The sequence below is a fragment of the Apteryx mantelli genome, chromosome 8 (assembly GCF_036417845.1).
Source record: "Apteryx mantelli isolate bAptMan1 chromosome 8, bAptMan1.hap1, whole genome shotgun sequence".
Taxonomy (NCBI): domain Eukaryota; kingdom Metazoa; phylum Chordata; class Aves; order Apterygiformes; family Apterygidae; genus Apteryx; species Apteryx mantelli.
This window is the reverse complement of record NC_089985.1, coordinates 43,119,712-43,139,765: the sequence shown is the minus strand read 5'-3', so window position 1 is coordinate 43,139,765 and position 20,054 is coordinate 43,119,712. Positions and strand designations below refer to the sequence as shown.

General features: G+C 39.5%; 1 protein-coding gene across 4 annotated transcripts in view; it reads left to right on the top strand.

Moving 5' to 3' along the window:
- Positions 1 to 20,054, top strand: part of LRRIQ3 (leucine rich repeats and IQ motif containing 3) — a 38,989-nt gene that overhangs the window by 16,549 nt on the left and 2,386 nt on the right. For 3 of the 4 annotated variants that reach the window (XM_013945128.2, XM_013945126.2, XM_013945127.2), the window contains exons 5-8: positions 410 to 572; positions 10,657 to 10,743; positions 12,111 to 12,246; positions 17,580 to 18,291. In XM_013945128.2, the coding sequence (XP_013800582.2) occupies positions 410 to 572; positions 10,657 to 10,743; positions 12,111 to 12,246; positions 17,580 to 18,291 (1,098 nt within the window). The remainder of the gene's footprint in view (positions 1 to 409; positions 573 to 10,656; positions 10,744 to 12,110; positions 12,247 to 17,579; positions 18,292 to 20,054) is intronic. The other variant, XM_013945129.2, reaches the window with a different exon arrangement.

Genomic DNA, 20,054 nt, shown 5'->3' with positions numbered 1-20,054 from the left:
ACTTTGATACAAGTAGACCTCTTTATATTCTGTTTTGTTTCTAACTGATGTCAGTCAGTCAGTCCACCCCAACTTGGCAGACTTAATACAAATGTAAGATTCTTCCTAGAGCCTTTGTATATTTCTTATCTGGGTATATCACTGTGTATTGTATATGAAAAAATATTTTATTGCATATTTCAGCAAGGTGGATAAATAAAGTAAGCTTTAGGGATTTTAACTATGGATTTTCTTAAATTTTCTTAAGTTTCCATCTAGGTATTTCATTAGTATTAAATAAACATTTAAGTATGGATGTTCACTTTACTTCAGCTGCAGCGATGGAATTAACTCAAGTTTATTCCAGTTCTGAATACTACTTACTTTGTGTGCTGTGAAATAGTAACAAAATTTCTGTTTTTTACAATAGAATTCCTTTACATGAAGTTCCACTGCAGACACATTACAGAGATGAAGATAAACAAATTTATAGTCAAAGCACACCTTCAGTGTGTATTAGTAAAAGCTTTGTGTATCACATTGTTAAACCAGGACAGAACACTAAGGATGAAAAGCATTCATCTGGGAAACAAGTAAGTGTGCTACTTAGAAACATTCTTTTTCCCCTAAGAAAACGTCTGAGCTCTGCAAATAGGATCAAGAATCATTCTAAGCATTCCAGGAAAGACTATTAAAAATAAAGACTAGATACAAAAAAATTTCATGGAATGGTTGAGGTTGGAAGGGACTTATGGAAATAGTCTAGTCCAAGTCCCCCTGATCAAAGCAGGGTCACCAATAGCAAGTTGCTCAGGACCATGTCTAGTCATGTTTGAGTATGTCAGCGAGCAAAAGGGTTATATTTAAACTGAATTTCTTGTATTTCAGTCTGTGCCCATTGCCTCTTGTCCTTTCACTGCATACCACTGAGAAGAGTCTGGCTTCATCTTCTTTACACACTCCCCTCAGGTATTTATGCACACTGATAAGATTCCCTTCAAGCCTTCTTTTCTCCAGGCTGAACAGTCTCAGCTCTCCCCGTATGTAAGAGGCGGCAGTTCCTTAAGCATCTTAGTGGTCCTTTGCCAGACTAGCTCCAGTGTGCCCATGTCTCTCTTACCCTGGGGAGCCCAGACCTGGACACAGCACTCCACATGTGGTCTCACCAGTGCTGAGTAGAGGGGCATAATTGCCTCCCTCAGCCTGCTGGCAGCTCTCTTCCTAATGCAATACAGGATGTTGATGGCCTTCTTAGCAAGGGCACACTGTTTGCTCATGTTCAGCTTGGTGTCTACCAGGGCCCCCAGGCCTTTTTCTGCAAAACCACTTTCCAGCTGATCAGCCCCCAGCCTGTACTGGTGCATGGGGTTATTCCTCCCCAGGGGCAGAACTTCACATTTCCCTTTGTTGAACTTCATGAGATTCCTGTCAGCCCATTTCTCCAGGTTGTCTTGGTCCCTCTGGATGGTAGCACAACCATCTGGTTTGTCTGCTGCTCCTGCTGGTTTTACATCATCTGCAAACTTGCTTAAGGTATACTCTGTCCCGTCATCTAAGTCATTAATGATGATAAGTAGTATTGGCCCCAGTGTCAATCCCTGGGATACCCCACTAGTGACTGGCATCTTTAGACAATGTTCAGGTCAGCAGATGGGGGCCTCCATCCCCCTCAGCAAGGAGTCTCTCAGGACTAGCACTCCCTGCTTTCTTGTGGTGCAGCTGCATGGCTTAGGTTTAGCCAGCACAGATGCTTCGTTTGACAGAGCTCCCGGTCCCTTGTCTGCTATGAAGGCACTGAATCTATTCCATAGTTGCAAATCTTAAGGTGAAAGAGGGAGCCTTCCTCCTCGTGCCAGCAGTCACAAGCTTCCAGCCTTTGCCATCGTGAGTCTCTACTTCCCAACCCAGTAGGCGTGGACTCTACTTGCTCCTCCTTCAGTACCGTTAGGGGTTCAGGCTCCTGAAGCTGCAGGTTCTCAGAAGATCTGGTCAGTCTTTAGTCATCTCTGATGCCATGCAGTCTGCTGACCTCCTCCCACAGCTCATTTACTTGGCAACACAGACCCTCAGCAAGCACCCATCTCCTGTAGGCTAGGAGACCTATATTCTGCTGCCCCCACTGCAGTGAGAGGCCTCAGACACTCCCTGCAGCCGGAGACCTGCATCCTTCTTCTGGAGCTCCATCTGGGTCAAAGCCTCTGACATTACAGACACAGTTGTGCCAACAGCTGCTGGGGACCATGTCCTGTGGTGCATCGTTACTGTTGCTGAGGACATGCATGCTGAGCAAAGTTGCTGTCCTGCATAAACTGCTACATCTGATAGCTGTGTGCTAGGCCAGCACTTATACAGGCCTCTACCTAGTGCCTGCTGAAGGGGTGCTAGACCCTCCCCGATCAGGAGTCAGCTGGGACAAAAGCTCAAAGGACCCTTTGATCAAGAACAGCTGACAGCTTGTTAGAAGCTGCTAGAACTTGCTGGAAGTCACTGTTTCCTGTAGCTGCCCTTACTTGGCAGCAGCAGGTACCCTGGAGTTCCTCAAAGGTTGTCAGGGGACAACCTTTGCAACACTCCCAGAGTCCCCTGACTACCTCAGATGAAGTTTCCAGAAGAAACGAAAGATCTCAAAACAGAGCCCAGAAACTGCTGTGCAAACTGCTGTGTCCGTTGGCTGCCTCTGTTAGCTGCGCTCTTTATTCTTGGTATTTGAGATTCTGTTTAACAAGTTAGAATTATGTTGATATTTAATGCAAATACAGGATAGAGGTAAATCTCTAGGCTTAAATGCTATATTTACATATGTAAAACCTGCAGTCTTGATAAGTTACTTGTATTTAAATGTCCTAGTGCTTGAAAATAAGTTCTTACAGGACTAATGCAAAATTGGATGCAAAGAGGAGTCAAAAGTCAGGTGGGTTGTAAGGAATCAGGAGCTAGGGAGTTACGGTAGGGCAGAGTTTTGGGGTAAGTTCATGTGTTACCTTTACTGCAGTATGACCCCATTGCTACTGCAACTGAAGCACCTGTATTTTATGTACTTGTCTATTACAATAATCTCTAGGTTACATGTATGCATATATTGTATTTTGCTATATTAATTGTTACTCGATGGTGTTTTGCACAAGTTCCCTGCCACTTAGTACAAGGTGCATGTGTAGATATGCCCATCTTTGCACTGCTTAAGTAAGAACTGCTGTACTCTCTTCAGTGGTGTCGAATACAAAGAGCATTAGAAAACCCACTTTTATGACAGGAAGAAAAGGTTTGCTTCCTTTTCACATATAACTTTCTCTGCTTCTCTGCCTTTCCTGTGTCTTTTTGCCCTTTACAGTTACAAGGTAGGATGGTATTGTCCTACTTTTGCCAGTTAATGATAATTTTCTCTTCAGAGAAAAGAACTGTGATTTTTTTTTTCTTTTTAAGTTAAAAAATAACAAAAATACTTCATGTAGGCTATATGGCAGAAGAAAACGAGGTGTGAAAGATGAAAGGAAATTCAGAGTAAGTTTGGAAATCAAAGAAATGGGTTGGTAGAATTGTTGGATTTGGTTCTTTATTGTCCCTCTAGTTGATTTACCTATAACATCTCTCCTCTCCTTCTTTAAATGGGCTTATGTTCTATGATTTTAATTTCATAATGAATTTCATGTAGGAAAAAAAGCCTTAATGGGGAATGAGATTATTATTATTTTCTAACCAACCATCCTGATTATCTGAACTTAAAAGAAGCAAACATTACTGAAGAGATGGACTCGGGCATAGTTGTTCAGAAGCCAGTATTTAATAACAGAGGCAAAATAACCATCCCTGTAGTCTTAAAAGTGTGGATTTTTTTTCTCGTCAGCTGTGTTTTCAGTGAAAGGATGTTACATCTTTATTCTTTGTGCTAGTCCAACAGAAATAGAAAAGTCCATGGAGCATTTCCTCAAAATTCTCGTTGATAATTTATGAAATATCTGACCTTAAAATAAGAACATTTTTATTAGAACTTTACTCTTTCTTTCCCTCAATTCATTTCATAGTCTTTAACAAATGTGTAATAAAGTATTACATTAGTTGATTTATGCATTATTCTTATGAGTTTGGTCACTGGCTTCAGTTAGTAGATCAAGCCCTAACTTTTGATTGAGTGAGTTAAATGTTTCAGATACATGTTGCCTTGATTTTAACACACAGTTAGTGGCATGCTTACTGTAGCTGAAGATGAAATAAAGGGTAGAGAGAAGAAAACAAACAGCAGAAGGATGCTGTTGCCAACAGAGGAGAACTTGGAACTTTCCTGTGATACGCAGTATTAATTTCTAGCTGTGTTAGTATTGTTTAAAACTGCCACTTGTCTTTCAGTGTAGCAATGCATTTTGGTGTACGTTGAAAATCCATATACAGAGTTTCCATAAATAACATAAACCATAAATAAATAAAGTTTTGAACTATGGGAGAAGAATAATTTGGACTCTAGTAGGAGATGTGCTACTGAAGGTGCTGTTTTTGAGTAAGACATTCAGAAAATCCTGACAGGTGGCAACTGTTACAGAGGCCATTCAGCAGCAAAGTGGAGCTGGCTCTTGTAACCATGTGGAGGTATTCGTGTTTCATATTAAGTCTTGTAATAATAATGGTTTTGGAGAGTCTGTAAACAAAAACAAATAAGCCTTTTGAAAAACCTATCTAAAAATTTGCTAGATTTGGTTAAATGTGTGGAAGAGTAATTAGTGCAGCAGAAATAGGTACAGTGTCTTGAAACAGGTGTATAACAGTTTAGCTTTAACATAAAAGAAAGCACAGGTTTTTGTTAAGGGAGTAAAAAGTGCAATTACTGTTTAGTACGTTATGTTACATTTGAAATGTTTTCAAACCGGATAGTTATGATCAAGCAATGAGTTACTTAAGGTTTTTGTCATTTACATCAGGTTTGCTCATAAAGTCTCTGCTTGTGAATGGGAATGGCCTGCCTTGAAAGGGCTGAGCTGGCAAGTTCCCTACCCCTAGTTTTCCAAGCTCTGCCATGAGTCTTTTATCCATAAATGTCCAAATCAAACATAAATTGGCTGCAGAACAACTCCATTTAAGATCTGAAAAGAATTTCTGGCTTGCTCTAGAAATTGTGAAAAAGCTCAGTAGCTGATTCACAGACAACTCTGAATAATTTGTGGAGTAGACAGCTGTGCAACAGAGGTGGAATAGACAGTGGTGGATGGTAAACTTATCACCTGACCTACCTGTGATATTTGACAATCATGGTCAAAAGTAGTCAATGAAGTCAGGTGTATTTTTCTAGGTACTTGGAAGTGTAATGTTTGACTTCAGCTGATGATATTTCACAGAATCACAGAATGGTTGAAGTTGTTGGAAGGGACCTCTGGAGATCACGTGTTCCAACCCCCCTGCTCAAGCAGGGTCACTGTTGCGAAAGGAGTGATGCACTTCACTCGTAAGAGAGAAGCAGAGTAAGACAGCAACTTAACAAAGTTCAATTGTAAATAAGAACAATTTAATGAGGTTTGATTGGCAAGGTTCACTCAGTTAGTTACTGCATGAAGGACAGGGTCAGATGCGTGCGCAACGGAGGCCCTCCCGTTGAGTCATGAGGTTCAGACTGGACCCCCTTGCTTTCTAAACTCCTTTGGAGAGGAGCCTAGGTGCGGCTGGATCCAGTCCTAGTCCCAGACTTGGTCAACGGTTTATGTCTAAGGGATTATTTGCGCAATTAGTCAGAGATATAACTCAGCAAAGTTTCGTGAAGTCGCAAAAGTTCAGCACGCTGTTAATCACTTACCGAGGATCTGTCGCGGGTAAGGAATCTCTCAACCTCGAGGAGTAACCTTGAGAGGCGTCCCTGCTCAAGGGGAGGTTCTGCAGTGCAGCCCACTGCCGTGCAGGAGAGCTCCAGGGGCTCTGGGCTGCCCCCTATTTATGGGGGGGAGATGATTGACTCATAGTCGTATTTGCATACTAGACAGGCCTTAGTTGGCGCGTGCTCAACCAGCCCCTACATACGTGCTGTTTACAGGGAGGTCAGGTTGAGGGGGAGAGAGCACATCAGTGGTGGGGGGGGAAGGAGCACACCGTCACAGTCACCTAGAGCACGTTGCCCAGGATCACGTCCAGACTTTCAAAATGAGACTGCGTAGGGGTGGTGTATATCTACAAAGCAGTTTTTGGAGCACCTGAATATAGTTTGTAAGAAAATGTGCAATAGATTAGAGCCATAGAAAAATTTCAGTTGAAAGGGACCTCTGTCAGTCGTCTAAGGTCCAACGTAGATGTTTGGGAAATAAAACGTTCGAGAACTCAAAGACATTGGTTCCATAGGATGAAGTGGTGGGTGAATATGTGGATGAAATTGTGCTACCAGTTGTTTTGTTTTGGAAAGCACACAAAAGCTGAAAGACTTGTATAACAAGTCTTTTTGCTGCGTTTTTGATCTTTTTTTGAGGGGGGGGGGGCTGGATGAAGTAATACATGTACTTAGGAGGCTGATTTTGATTTTTGTTTACCCCTGCTTTGTAGCAACAGAGTTGGAAAGATTTGATGTGACCTTGGTGTTAAGGGAGATCAGCCTCATCATCTCCCCTTTGCATAAAGCTATGGAAAGTTCTGTTTTATATGTATATTATTTTCAGTTATTATTTCTGTTACAAGGCATTTCCCTTATTTTTCTTTTCAATATTAATCATTCTCAGGTCAGAGTAAATGACTCCTTAAAACCAGCATGGCTTTGATGACAAAATGTAATGATTTCAAACTACCAGAGCAGGTGACTGTTCCATGACTATTGATGAGTCATAAAGTCAAGTCAAGGCCAAATCCAGCCTTAAATAAGCTGGGAAAATTCCATTAACACCACTGGAGTTGCTTTATCTTGACCTGGACCTGAAGCCAACTTCACCTCCAACACCTTTGGCGTTTTTGCTTCTGTTTAATACTTCTTGGTTTGCTTATAAAGCCATAAATATTGATTTACCAAAGTCTGCTAAAAGCTGTATTTTAAGAGTCATAAAAAAGCTGAGCAATTCAACAAATAGGTATCATTAGGGTGAGTGTCTGTGTACAGAATTAGCCTTTTGTTTCTGTAAATATAGCTTAGTTTATAAAGAATGTTGTTGGTATTGCTTTATTAAAAAATTTAAAGATTAGAGAAAGGGATGGGAGACCTACATCTTTTTTTTTTTTTTCCCCCCAGCTGAATATTTATATGTTTACAAGTTAAAATGTACTTTTAACAGTTATGAATTGTAAAATACTCCTTTTTGCAACTAAGGCTGAGATAATGCTGGAGTATTTAAGAAAAAGGCTAGTTATCATTTTAGCAGTGAAATTGAGGGCATCTACTGTAAGCTTTAAATTGTTTTCAACCCTTTTAGAGCAAATGTACTTAATATCTGTATGTATTATTGAAAAATTGGAATTCTTTCATGATTCAAGCCATTACTTACTTACAGCAGAGTGAAGATTAGAATAAATTGTTTTTATTCTGGATGACATTACTTTTCAGTAGCCTGACTTCCTTAATCACAGTGAGAATTCATTCTTACCCTGTGAATTTTATACTGGGGGATGGCATTTTCCATTCGTTCAGAGGAAGAAAAACATTTCCAGTAAATATATTTATAGGCAATAACAGCTTAATACTCCTTGGAGATCTGGAACATAGACAGTCAGAATAAAATGGTTGGGGCAGCATTAGTATATATTACCACCAATTCTGTAAATTATCATAATATTATTTCTAGAAATTTTGCATACTTACAGTACAAGAAAATGTTATTAACATAACTCTTACTAATCAGAAAAATCACATTGAGCTATCTTTATGTGAAGTAACCTTTTTCTTTGAAAGACAAAAGCAGCATCTTAAGAGAGACACGTTAACATTTAGTTACTAAATATGAATGCAGAATTAACATGATTCCGGCTTTAGATATTCTTTTTCCTTGGCCATTTGTATTAACTGCCAGTTTTTGATACCATTGTCAGTATAAACATACATTGTTAAATTTATTGTTTGACATAAAATGCATAAACCGTTAAGTGTACTTCCTGAGGCTTTACTTTAACATGTAGCCAAAGTACGTCTTTGTCCTGTTTCTGTCATACACAAAATTGCTTCAGATTATGCATCACTAACCTGCTGTGTAACAACCCTGCTCATGTGCTTCCTCAGATCCAGTAGTTCTTTCTTCACTTCCATACCTTGTTCTTCTGTTACTCATTTCCGTACCTCACGGTGATACCATAAAAATACTATTGTGATCACTTTCCCTGTCGGGATATTATTCACATTCCATATCTGCTATTGTTGAATTTTTCAATAAATTGTTTCAAAAACTGTGTCCTCCAGGTCTGAGGTATGCCTTTTAATTAATGAGAATAAAATACTCTTTCTTATGTTAGCATGTATTTTTAACTAATGACCTCACTCCATGGTTAGATCATGCAACTGTTTGTTTTATAGGAGATATATCTTCTTAGTATTATGAGAAGCTACTATCATGAAAAAAAATGCTAATCTGCTGATGTTAAGATGGCTCCAAAATAATCACATAGACCTGTATTAGCATTTCTTGGCAAAGAAATAACAGGATAAGAATATTAATGCAATGATGGCAATCTCATTACCCTTTAGAACCTTTTAGTAATGATGTCAGAGTTCTGAAGAAATGCTTTAAATTCAGAATGTTGTTCAAATGAAATACTACTGTTAATGGCTAGCAACATTCATGACTATTGCAGAAAGCTTCCGGGAGTGTGAGCCCAAGTGGCTCATGTTCATGATGGATAGAACTACGGAAGGAAAAGCAAAGCCTAAGTGTATATCTGCCATCAGTACAGTGACATAATGCAGACACGTGTAAAGACATGGTCTGCTTTATATAGAAACAAGTGCATATCATACAGCTAGTAGATGCTCAGTTACTGGAGGTGTATTAGACATACTGAAGCTAAATTAGGATTTCATGTCGAAGAGCAGCTCCCTGCAGCATTTCACGTCTTACCAAGGGCAGGGCCAGACTTTGCAGGGTTTCCGCTTGAGACTTTCCCTTTTTACCCCCTTTTCCCCCAGAAAAGCAGCAGAAGCTGCAAGCTGCAGTGTTAATCCAGTAACCTGGCCGGAGAGAGGCACAATTAAAACTTTCATAGTTCTCTCAAATGCACAGCATGCCCCTTTTCAACAGAAACGGCCCTGCGTACTGTCGGATTTGCCTGTGTTTAGACCTGTTGGTCGGTCTGTCGCGCTTAGCTCTTCTCTTCCTCCTGGATGGCGATGAGGCTCTCCAACTTTCCTCCGCTTTTCCGTTTCCATAAATGAGGCTGCACCTTTAGCTTTTATTCTGCCATTTTAAGAGTTTCCCTTGCCCCCAAGCATGCCATTTGCGCCTAACTCCTGCTTTTTTGGCTCCTGAGCGAGAGCATGGGCACGCAGAGCGCAAACCTTCCCTGGCATCAGCAGGCAGATTGTAAAGCTCCATTGGGTGTTGCTGCCCCTGTAGCTGTGCTGAGGGCGAACTGAACCGCTGTGCTTTGCCTGTAGGCAACAGCTGAAGAGGAGCGAGTAGCTCTGCCCCCTCTCTTCCTCTCCCAACATTAATTACTGATTGCACTTACAGTGAGGGATTAATAACCTATTCTGAAGTTCCTGAGACAAAAAACGGCTGTTCTGCCTCACTTCTGAGGTCACCAGTCTAATACATGTTCATGCTTTAACCCCGAATGAGAAGCTGTTTGAGCATGGTAATATTAATGGCCAGGTTGTGGTGCAATGCCTTTACAGTAAATCATATTTATATAGTAATCTCAGTACACAAGAAACAGAAGTATTAAGTAAGAAACAAGTTTTCATCTATAAACTGAGGGAGTGGACAGACTTGTTTTTCATCATTAATTTTTTTACATTGATGTTTGAATCAAATTTTTGCCTCAAAATACTTAAAAGACATGATGTGCAACAGACTTGGCTTTGTCTCTAATGGATTAATTTAGCAGCCCATATTAATGTGACTTTAGTCATCAATAAAAACTACTTGTGATGTAATTGCGTTACAAAACTGAACCTTTTGCCAGGTAACATTTCATATGTATTTAAAAAAATCAAATTTATTGTCACTTGCATATGGTAAGATGATGCTGAAAAATATGTTTTTTGACAGCCACATAGAGAAAAACTGCTAATTTTACAGACTGTACTTAAATGTAAAGAATTTATTTTACTGAATAGGTGGTTTTATTAAAGTATACTTGGGCAAAAATAGTATTCTGTCCTGTGAATGTATGAATTTTATCTATACTGTGCTTATTTCTTTCTCTTGTCCATATCTTTCTTTCTTTCTTTCTTTCTTATTAATTTGCATCCTTGGGAGTACTAGATGAATCAGGGATTAGCTATGAGACAGAAAGACTTACACGTTTAACCTGTCACTTCCATTCTGACACAGGTTGGTAGAGATTGACTGTGTGAAACAGATTTAAGTCTGAATTCTCCAGGGAGTTGACATCTTTCTTCAGAAACACACTTTGGGAGACACTGAGAAAACATTAGGAAAAATATACATTTATCATTGAATGAAATAGTTACAACTGCTATTTTGAATGAAATGTGTAAGATAAGTAGAGTCATATGTTCTTGCATCATGTCCAAAAGCAATTTTTTTTTTGTTTATCTTTTCTTGGCACGGAAAGAAAACAAAAAGCGGCATGTCATCTACAGAGGACGTTGGAACGCGTATCACAGTTGATCTGGCTAAATTACGTGACAGAGTTAGAAAGGTAAAATTAAACTTAAGTAGTTTATTGGTTCCAATGCTGTTTTAAATGCTAACGTAAGGATTTGGAGTGGTTTGCTTTCCTGAAAAGACGTCAGATTCCTCAGTGGAGTTTGTTTCACCTGACCCTGGCTGTGTAAGCGCTGGACGTCTCAGCCGTCGAGGCTCTCTGCAGTCAGCGGAGAGGGCGGCGTGTGCAGGGGGTGACTCGGGCCCTGTCGCGGGTGCTTAAGGTCGGGCAGAAAGCGTTGCCGTTGCGTCCTGTGCTCGTCCCTCCCTGCTGGTCACGGGGGCAGCGGGACACCTCGGTGCCCGTGCGTCTCGCACTGGCCTGCGTAAGACAAGTACCACTTTAACAGCTCAAATGTAGTAAAGTGTGTAAAAGTTGTTGAAAAATTTAACCAGTCTTGTACATTTCTTAACACATAAAACCTGTAATAGTGCTTGAAATGACATTCTGGGCAGTGACTATATCAGATGCTGTGTGCATATCAAATAATATGTTCAACCTTTCATGAATCACACTGACAGACCCATGGAATATTACAAGCCGAGGAAGCTGGATGTTTCAGGTTCTGCAAACTGTTGTCATTCTTTTCCAAATAACTGTAGGCTGTCTGCTTGAATCTGGTTCACAGAAGTAAGATAAAAGCGTTAACATCTGATGCTGTTCTGTAGCATGTGCAAAATGGTCTAATTTTCATTTAGCAAATATCGTCCTCATAAAATACCCTACTTGACGTAGTTCCTTTGGCATCTTTGTTGGCAGTCTCAGAAAAAGGGCCAAAATTACAGGAGGTGAATGGTAGACACTTTTTGTCCTGAATTGGAAACTTTAGGTCAGAGAACAAATGTCTGCATGACAAAGGAATGAATAGCTACTGTGTATCTTGCAAATAAATAAAAAATGTCAGTTGCAGCCAAGCAAGCTTTACATGCCTTACGTTCACTTAAAAAAGTGAGAATCTCCTAAGCTCTAGCCTAGAGGCACTGTGTGCTTGCTGACACTATTAAAGGAGAGGTGCCCTTGTGACACACCAAGATGCATCCTTCTGCAGTTTAACAGGTGATGACTGAAGGGCTGTTCAGTCAAAGCTGGGATTTACTCCAGGAGCACGGAGGTGTGGGGTTGGAACAAAAATTCATCCACCCATTTAAATATTGACACTGGCTAGAGTTTTGAAGAAAGAGATAGTGGTTCTTTCAAAAAAAAAAAAAAAAAAGCAGAAGGAGAACATCCTCTGCTTTAAATCGTAGAATAAGTATATACTTACTATGCAAAAAATGATGCATTCTGTATTAGTCCCTTAAGGCTTCATTTTTATTAGTACAGTGGCATTTTAATTAGAATAAGTTCTGTTTTGTTAACAGGTCTTACATATGAATGATTTTAAAGAACTTCCTGGTTTATGTCTTGGAAGAAGACAGCCAATTACCTCTACTTTGCCCATCTTGCGAAAAAGAGAAAAGATTAATGTCAAGCAAGAAGGATCTCTGTGGAGGAAGGGTTAGTCATAATTCTTTCATAATACATTGTAAAATAAAAAAATCAGTAACCATAAATAAGATGAAACTTAGTATGAAGACAAGAGATGTTGTCATCCATGTTAGCCAGGTATGATACTTATTATTAAACTTGTCCAGAACTAGTGAGTGCCTCGGGGATAAGAATAAAGGAGCAAATCAGTAAAAGCCCCTAGTTCCTGGCTCCCAGCCCTTCCTGGGAGAGCTGTCGTGCTACTCGATACCCAAATGGCTCGCTATGTTCCTGAGCCTGCCAGCGTTGTCGCTTGTGGAAACCCATCCACAGGTGCTTTAAGTGCTGACAAACGCAGGCTTTGACACTTGAGCAGACATTTGGGTGTCTTGTTCTAGTAGAAGTGTAGATATTTCCAAGATAAAGTGTAGTGAAAACATTGCTTTTTGTCCATATTAGGAAAAATGAAATTCAGTACTCTAAACAATTCTTATATTCAGCTTTGGATAAAGTAGCTGAAAAGCTTGGGAAGGATCTACTGTGGTAGGGGCTATTTTATTCTGTTCTCATGGAAGCCCGGCCAAGTTTGGCGAATTCAGAGTGCACGTGCCATTTCCATGACGGACCTGAGGACTTTCCCTGCAGCCAGGGCTAGGACAAAGCTGAACTCGCCTCCAGCGATTACTCTGTGCCAGTACGAGAGCTTGGCACTAGGACAGAGACTTCTAGTCAGTCTCTGCTCAGTTTCCAATGTTGCCCTCTTCTGGTTTGAAAAAATAAACTATTTGATTTCTAAGAATAAAATAAAGCCCCAGGGAAATGGCAGAAGTAGGCTGAGACAAGGAGGCTGAAGGAGAAAAGGACTGAGGTATGATTAAGAAACAGAGGAGGCGTCTTAACTTTTAGTTTTTAGCAAAGACTTGACAAGGCAGAGCCGTCTGCCTTTGGTTACACTCAAGGAACACGGAACAAGGAGCGTAGCACAGTGTCTGAAACCTTCAGGGGCAGCTGCGTAAATTTCAACATAAAATTGCCAGCATCTCAGCTATGCAATACTCTTTTAAAAATTTTGCTAAGGCAAATCTTGTGTTTAGGCATGCTGTACCCGTTCCACAAAGACTTCTCTTCAGAAATAGTCCCACCCTTAATAACTTTGTAGAATTCTTATCCAGCCTTTCCCTCATACCCACCTGTCTCTGTACCGTGCTTACTCTTACGTGGGGTTCGTTGCTGTGTGCCTCTTCGGGTCTCATTGGCGAGATTTCTGTGCGTAAGGTGGCGGAAGAGTGAGTAGGCGCTTGCCGAGGGCAGGGAAGTCGGTACCCTTCGGGGCGAGCGCGGTGGTCTCTGCAGGGCGCTGCGAGCTGGATTCAGAGCTGCGCTGGGCACTGCTGCAGCCCAGGCGTCCCCCCGGTCGCTGAGCGCAACACGGAGTCGCACGTCGGGGTTTGAGCGTGCTTGTTGTGGGTTGTGTCCTGCGGAAGTTGCACGGTTCGGAATAGAAGGAGAATTTGTTTTGGAGCTGATTAGACTGATTTTTTCCGGGAATTATGTTCTTTGATATTCTTTTATGTTGTGTTAATGAAAAGGAAGACATTTGGAAACAGATAGGGTAATTGTGCTGATGCTTATAAAACATACAGCAGTAGTTAAACAAATGTTGAAAAGATGATAATGATTATCCTTTCAGTTGCATAAAAGATGACTTTCTAATTGTGTTTAGTTCATCTTGATACCCACCCAGCATATTCGTGCTTGATGTGTGTTACAGCATACATCATTTTTCAGGATAATATAAAACTTCATTAGATGGGGGAAATGAACTTGTGAAACTACAGCAACCTGAGCACTCCAGAAATGTAAAGTTCGTAGTAGTGTCTCGTCATTGGACAAAATCTTAATTCGTCACAGATATGCAGGCTGTCTAATCTAGACGATGCTGGAGGAGTAAATGATGCTCAGTCTAAACGTGGGCAGGCTGAGGCTCTCTGACACACGGCGGCATTCTGCTTCAGCAATGAGTAGCGAGATCCCACGAATAGCATTTGGAATTACGATTTGCCTCCCAGAATAAGAGGACATCCCAGCAAAGGATTGTTGTACTGAGGATGGAAAGCAAAGTTTTTGTGAAATGTGAGACACAAACTAGATCTGGATTGTTTTCCACAAAGTTTAGATAGTCATGCTATCCCTGGTGTGTCAGACTATGCTCTTTTCCAATGAAATTTCATGTTTTCTTTCCATTTCTGCTGAGTGAGAAGTCTTTCACTTCAGTGAAACACTGAATGTTTTCATTCCCCTCTTACATGTTGACAAATAGAAAATTGAGCCTTTAAAATGTAAAATTTGGTATTTACTACTTATTTCTTCTCAATTGCTCTGCATCTGATTGGTTTCAGCTGCTTGGAAATCTGACAATGTATTTTTCAAGATCGTAACTGGCAGACAGTAAGTCTTTAGTTGCAGCGTCGTCTCCTTTAAACAGTAGTGCACGAGCAGAACAAATGGGAGTTTGTTCCTGCGAAACTACTCCGTATTGGCTTACACTGTTTTGCTTGCAGTAGGAAAACGTCTGTAAGTTTTACTGGAATAAAGGGGCAAGTGGATTTGATCTGCAAACGTGTAAGAAATTACTTTTTTGACTGTAGCCAGACAGTAAATCCTGGAAAAGAAGTTAAGGAAGACAAATCCGTCAAAGGCTGTTAAACGCAAAGCTACTCTGGTTCCGGCAGTCTTAAGACCCGGATTGCTGGAAGATAGGAGTGATCCTGGGGGAAGGGCTCTTCGTGCTTGCCCTGTTAATACTCTCTTCCTTGTGCATCTGCCGCTGGACATTATAGATATCAGCCTTTGGTCCATAATATTAAACAATAGAAACTGTTTAATAAATGAATAAAGTGAATAATAAATTGATAATAAACCATGAATTTTAACAATAAAATCAATTATTAAACAATAAAAAGCCTTTAATTCAAAGAAAGAAATCAGCAAAAAATTCTCCTACTTGGTCTCTAGGTGCTAGGGAGAGCTGGAAGGTCTGTGTGGAGTGATACCTCAAAGCCGTGAATTTCAATGTAGAATCTTGAGGTAAATTCAGATGGTTTTGCTACTTTTTTAAGTACTAATTTCTGTTACTTCCAGTGAGATTTTTTTTTAATGTTGTTTCACACCTCTTTAAATAATTTTTATTAGTGATATAAAAAGATCCTTAAAAAGTTAAGAAATAGCTACCTAACCTTATACCTTTGACCCTGGAACACGTACTCTTCCCAAGAGCTATCACAGCATACATTTTTTAATTTGCACTGTATAGACAATTCCTGCCACAAGATAGTATTACCAGTCTGAAAGTATAGGACCAATATGTTATTAATGAGAACAGTTACTGTCCATAATACTTATTTAAATGCCTCCAGAAAAGGTAAATCGTATGTACTGTAGCAATTTAATTGCTATGGAAGTAGCCCACCTTTCCCATTCTTATTATGCTGAAATCCTTGGAAGACTCGCAGAAGTCTGTTCAGAAAGTCCCGCTGTGGTTCACTGCTGCCGAGTCGTTTCTGCTCTCTGAGAGCAGCTCACCTGAGCGAGGATGCTGTTCAGGATCATGGGTGCAGAAGCTGCCAAAATACCTGGGAATTTGCCTTTTGTTGCCCCGCCGCCCCTTCTCCCAGCCGTGCGAGCTGCGTAGCACGTAACTCCGCGTGCGCGGCTACGGCGTGCAGCGGCCGGTGCTTGGGGGCCCCGGGGAGGCCGTGTGCCGCGGGGCCGTGCTCGCTCCGGCGGCGGGACGCTCCGTCCGGACCCGAGCGGCCGCTGATGCTGTGGACCGGCCGCTGCACGGGGAGCCCGACCTCGGGCGGCCGCGGATGTCGCACCGCGGCATGGGCCGCGCTTGCCTCTGCCTTTTTACCTGAAGGGCTGTGATTAATATATTCATTTTTCCCTTTTGTTGTACCTCAGGCTCACTTCATTTTTCTTACCCACAGTCCGATCTGTTCTGTTCTCTTCTATCTGTCTTTCTGCCTCATTTTTTATTCATTCTTTTAATGTCAGTGAAGATAATCCGGTGTTTTTCCTTTATGTGATGTGCATTTGAGGGATCCATGATATCAGATCTGGCTGCCTCTGAGTTTTAGAGGGTTTTTCCACTGAATTTTTTAAAAGAATTTGGGGGGTTTCCTCATAAATATGGATCATCCTGCTGAATTTATTTATATGATTTGGATTCTGTAAGTTATAGAACTAGAAGCTTTTGCTGGGCTTTCTTGCATTTGTCTTCCGTGGAGCAAATGTATTCCATCACTACTCCTTTTCTTCAGTCCACTTCCTTGAAAAGCGAATTGTTTTTTAATCTAGCCCTGATTAATTATTCACGCTACCTCCAAAGTAGTATAAGTGGGGAAAAAAAAAGAGCAAAAGAAGCAGGTATTGTAACTTTTTGAATGCTGTATGGAATGCTTGAATTGTTTTTTATTACAGAACACAATAAAAAGAACCTTGGCTTTATAAGAGACTTAGAAATAGAGGGCTTTGTTTTGCAAACAAAATCTCCTGCAAAAATAATTCATAATCTTGTATATGGACATACTGTTAAAATTTTCCTTGTAAATAAAGTGACATAAACACTATTATAACCTCATTCATATTTGGATTATAAAAACAGGAGAATTGGATTTTATGTATGAATATAGTGGATGAAATATACAATTACACATAAATCTGATGTATAATTTCAAAGGAAATATTGGAAGAACTATTAGACCAGTAGATAGGAAATATATTATAAATGTGGACATGAAGGAACATAATTTGTATTATCATCTTCTATTTGTATATAATTTCATGCTGTGGATTTTGCATTTGTCAGAAGATTTTTAAAATCTATATTTAAAAAAGCTACCATTTTAGGAAGTTGTGAAACTTTGAGGAAATTACTTATTTTTATTTACTTTGTTTATAGAGCTCAGGGTAGAGAAACAGTTGATAGAAAGGCTTGATTTGACCTGTTTTTTCAGGCCTATTTTTTTGGAACAGTGCTGGACCATATCTTGGCACTCAGCACTTATGCTGTCTCAGGGAAAGTTCCTTTTTACTTTGAACCACTGCTTAGTAACCATGCTTATTAACGTGTTTGAACATGCAGACTCTGGGAGATGGTAACACAGTACATAGAGGACAACGTATTTTACTTGTATTTCAAAGGGCTGTAATACTTAATTCAGCACAACAAGACAGTAACTTGCCTTACATAGTAGGTATATTGTCATCAAATCTAAATTCTAATAAAAAAAGAAAATTTTTGAAATTCTACATTTTATATTCCAAAGACTGGATTTAATGTTATATTGTTTATCTTTTAGGTCCCCTGAAAATGGAAAACACTGATATGGAGAAACAAACAGAAATGAAATTTAGCCCTTCAACTTCTAAAAATCCTTTTCATCCGGCTGATAAGCTGACACCATTTCAAGATAAACCAGCCACCTGGTGCGAGCTACAGCAATGTCATTTTCACAGTCATTCTGCTCCACAGCATAATGCCAGACACCATCCAGTTAGCTTAGAAAAGAGGGTTTTTGCTAGAATGTATGGATCTATAAGGTTTGGCCCATTTTATGTTATTGATAAATTCTACTCAGAGAATGAACAACATGATAGCCAAGCTCAAAAGCTGTGTAAGGTTACACAAATGCAAATTGCCAAAGAGAAAGGTAGCCGTTATGTTCAAGAGTTTCTTGAAGAGAAACAGCGCAGTATTCAGAAAAAACGTGAAGAAGAGGGCCTGAGAACTGAAAAAGCTTTACAACAGCATCAAAAGAAAAGAGCAAGATTTATTGAAAATGTGAGGCAAAGGCATACTCAGTTCTTAGAAAGCAAGAAACAAAAAGCATTTGAGTATTCATTAGGCCAAGACTTCAGTGCTCGACATATTGCTTTGACACAGGGTTTGTTAAAACTTGACAGATGGAGGAAACTTGATGATGGCATAAAGGAAAGACAAAGAATTGTTGAGGAAAGTAGAGAACAAATGAGGAAATTTAAGCAGCTGATTAAAAATTTTCAGGATCAGAGGTATGTCTCCTTTAACATTCAGTGCAGTTAATATGAATGTATTGCTCAAAAGGCAATTATTTTCCTATACTTAAATACATCCATATGTTTGATAGATATTTCAGTACTTGTTTGTTGAATAAATCAAATACAGATAAATCATATTCAGCTTCACGAAGAGATCAAAATTTTTGTTACAGTATTGTAAAGAAAACGTTCTTCCAAAAGAAAAAATACAAAATTAAAATAAACTTAATTCTACTGCTGTTGTAAATTGGAAGAGCTACACTTCATTTAGCAATAAGAAAGGTCACTGTTTGCAGCACTGCTGTAACAGAAAATAACAGTGAATTTTTCTACTCATTCATGCTGCTGCCCAAAATATTTTCTTAGTGATATCTTGTTTAGATAAGACACAATCATTTTAATCTAACTGTGTTGTTTAATGCAATGTTAGATTGAATGTTGAATTGAAATTAGTGATGCAAATCTTGAAGTGTTTCCTAACTTAAGCCAATTTGGCTGCAAAAAAATGAATCAGGCATGTCAGTGTTTATTTGATAATTTATCCTGGTTCAATTAAGATGAGATCTTGAACCATGAAAGTTATAATTTTGTAAATTAATAGTAAAAATAAATTGCCCAATATAGTTTTTCTCTAAAATGAGAAATTACTGTTTCATCATCTTATATATAAGCAGTCTTTTCAAAACATGTAATGATACCTTAAAAGGTGCCTTGTGCTCTGAAAATTGACTTCAAAATAAATGTGAAGTTTCATGTTTGTGGGATCTGAAAGAAGAGAGAATCAGTTTCCATTTTGTATATCATTATGGTTTGTAAAAGTTCTGTATGATACAGGAAGTTACGCCTCCGTCATTGATTTCTCAGATTATGACCTCAGTGACACCCAAACCAGTCAGCTGTATTCTTTTGAATTAGACTTGTGATGAATAGTAAATTAATAAATGATTTAGTTGATGATGCACAGAATGTAATTGGGTTCATCGCACTCAGCTTAAGCTGTTTATTCTTCAGGCTAAGTGGAATTAAAAACAGTAATGGTGTTGCAAATGATAAATAAATTACACAGAGATACCTGAATTCACTGGAGAAGCTCAGTTCTGTCATTTATCCACGAGGAGCTTAGCAAGCGATGTGAGCGTGTGCGCGTGGCCTGGAAGGATCTTTGGGAAGAAAGAATTTCTAGACTAGAAGCTGATGCTGTAGGCAAATTTAGAGAAGAAATAAGTTGCAACTTATTTGATAGCAATTTGCCATAAGAACAGCTCACTTAGAGATGTGGTTGATAACTTGAAGTCTCTCAATCAGATTGGATGTCTTTGCTCTAGTCAGTCAGAAATTACAGGCTTGATATAGGAATTACACAATGAAAATATTTTATGTTATCTAGAAGGTCAGGCTAGATAATCGTAATAGTCTCTTTCTAACTATCAAATCTGCAAATCAGTAAATGCCTGTTTTTGTCGCAAATGTCAACGCGTGTGATTCTGAATATACATGAGTTCGAGCTTTGCAGAGTAATAGGGTATTGTTTTCATATATCCAATTTGCATATTCACATAAAGCCACACACCTTAGGGTGCACTTTTTATGAAACGGTTTAAATAAAATTTATTTGAAGTGGATCGGCGTTACATTTACAAGTAGTGCACATACATGGTGTACTCTCGTCACTGTGCGACGCTGTGAACCTCAGTGCACTTGTGGTACCGGGACTATTGCGACACTGACACTGTGGGGATCTACGAACTTTGAACTTG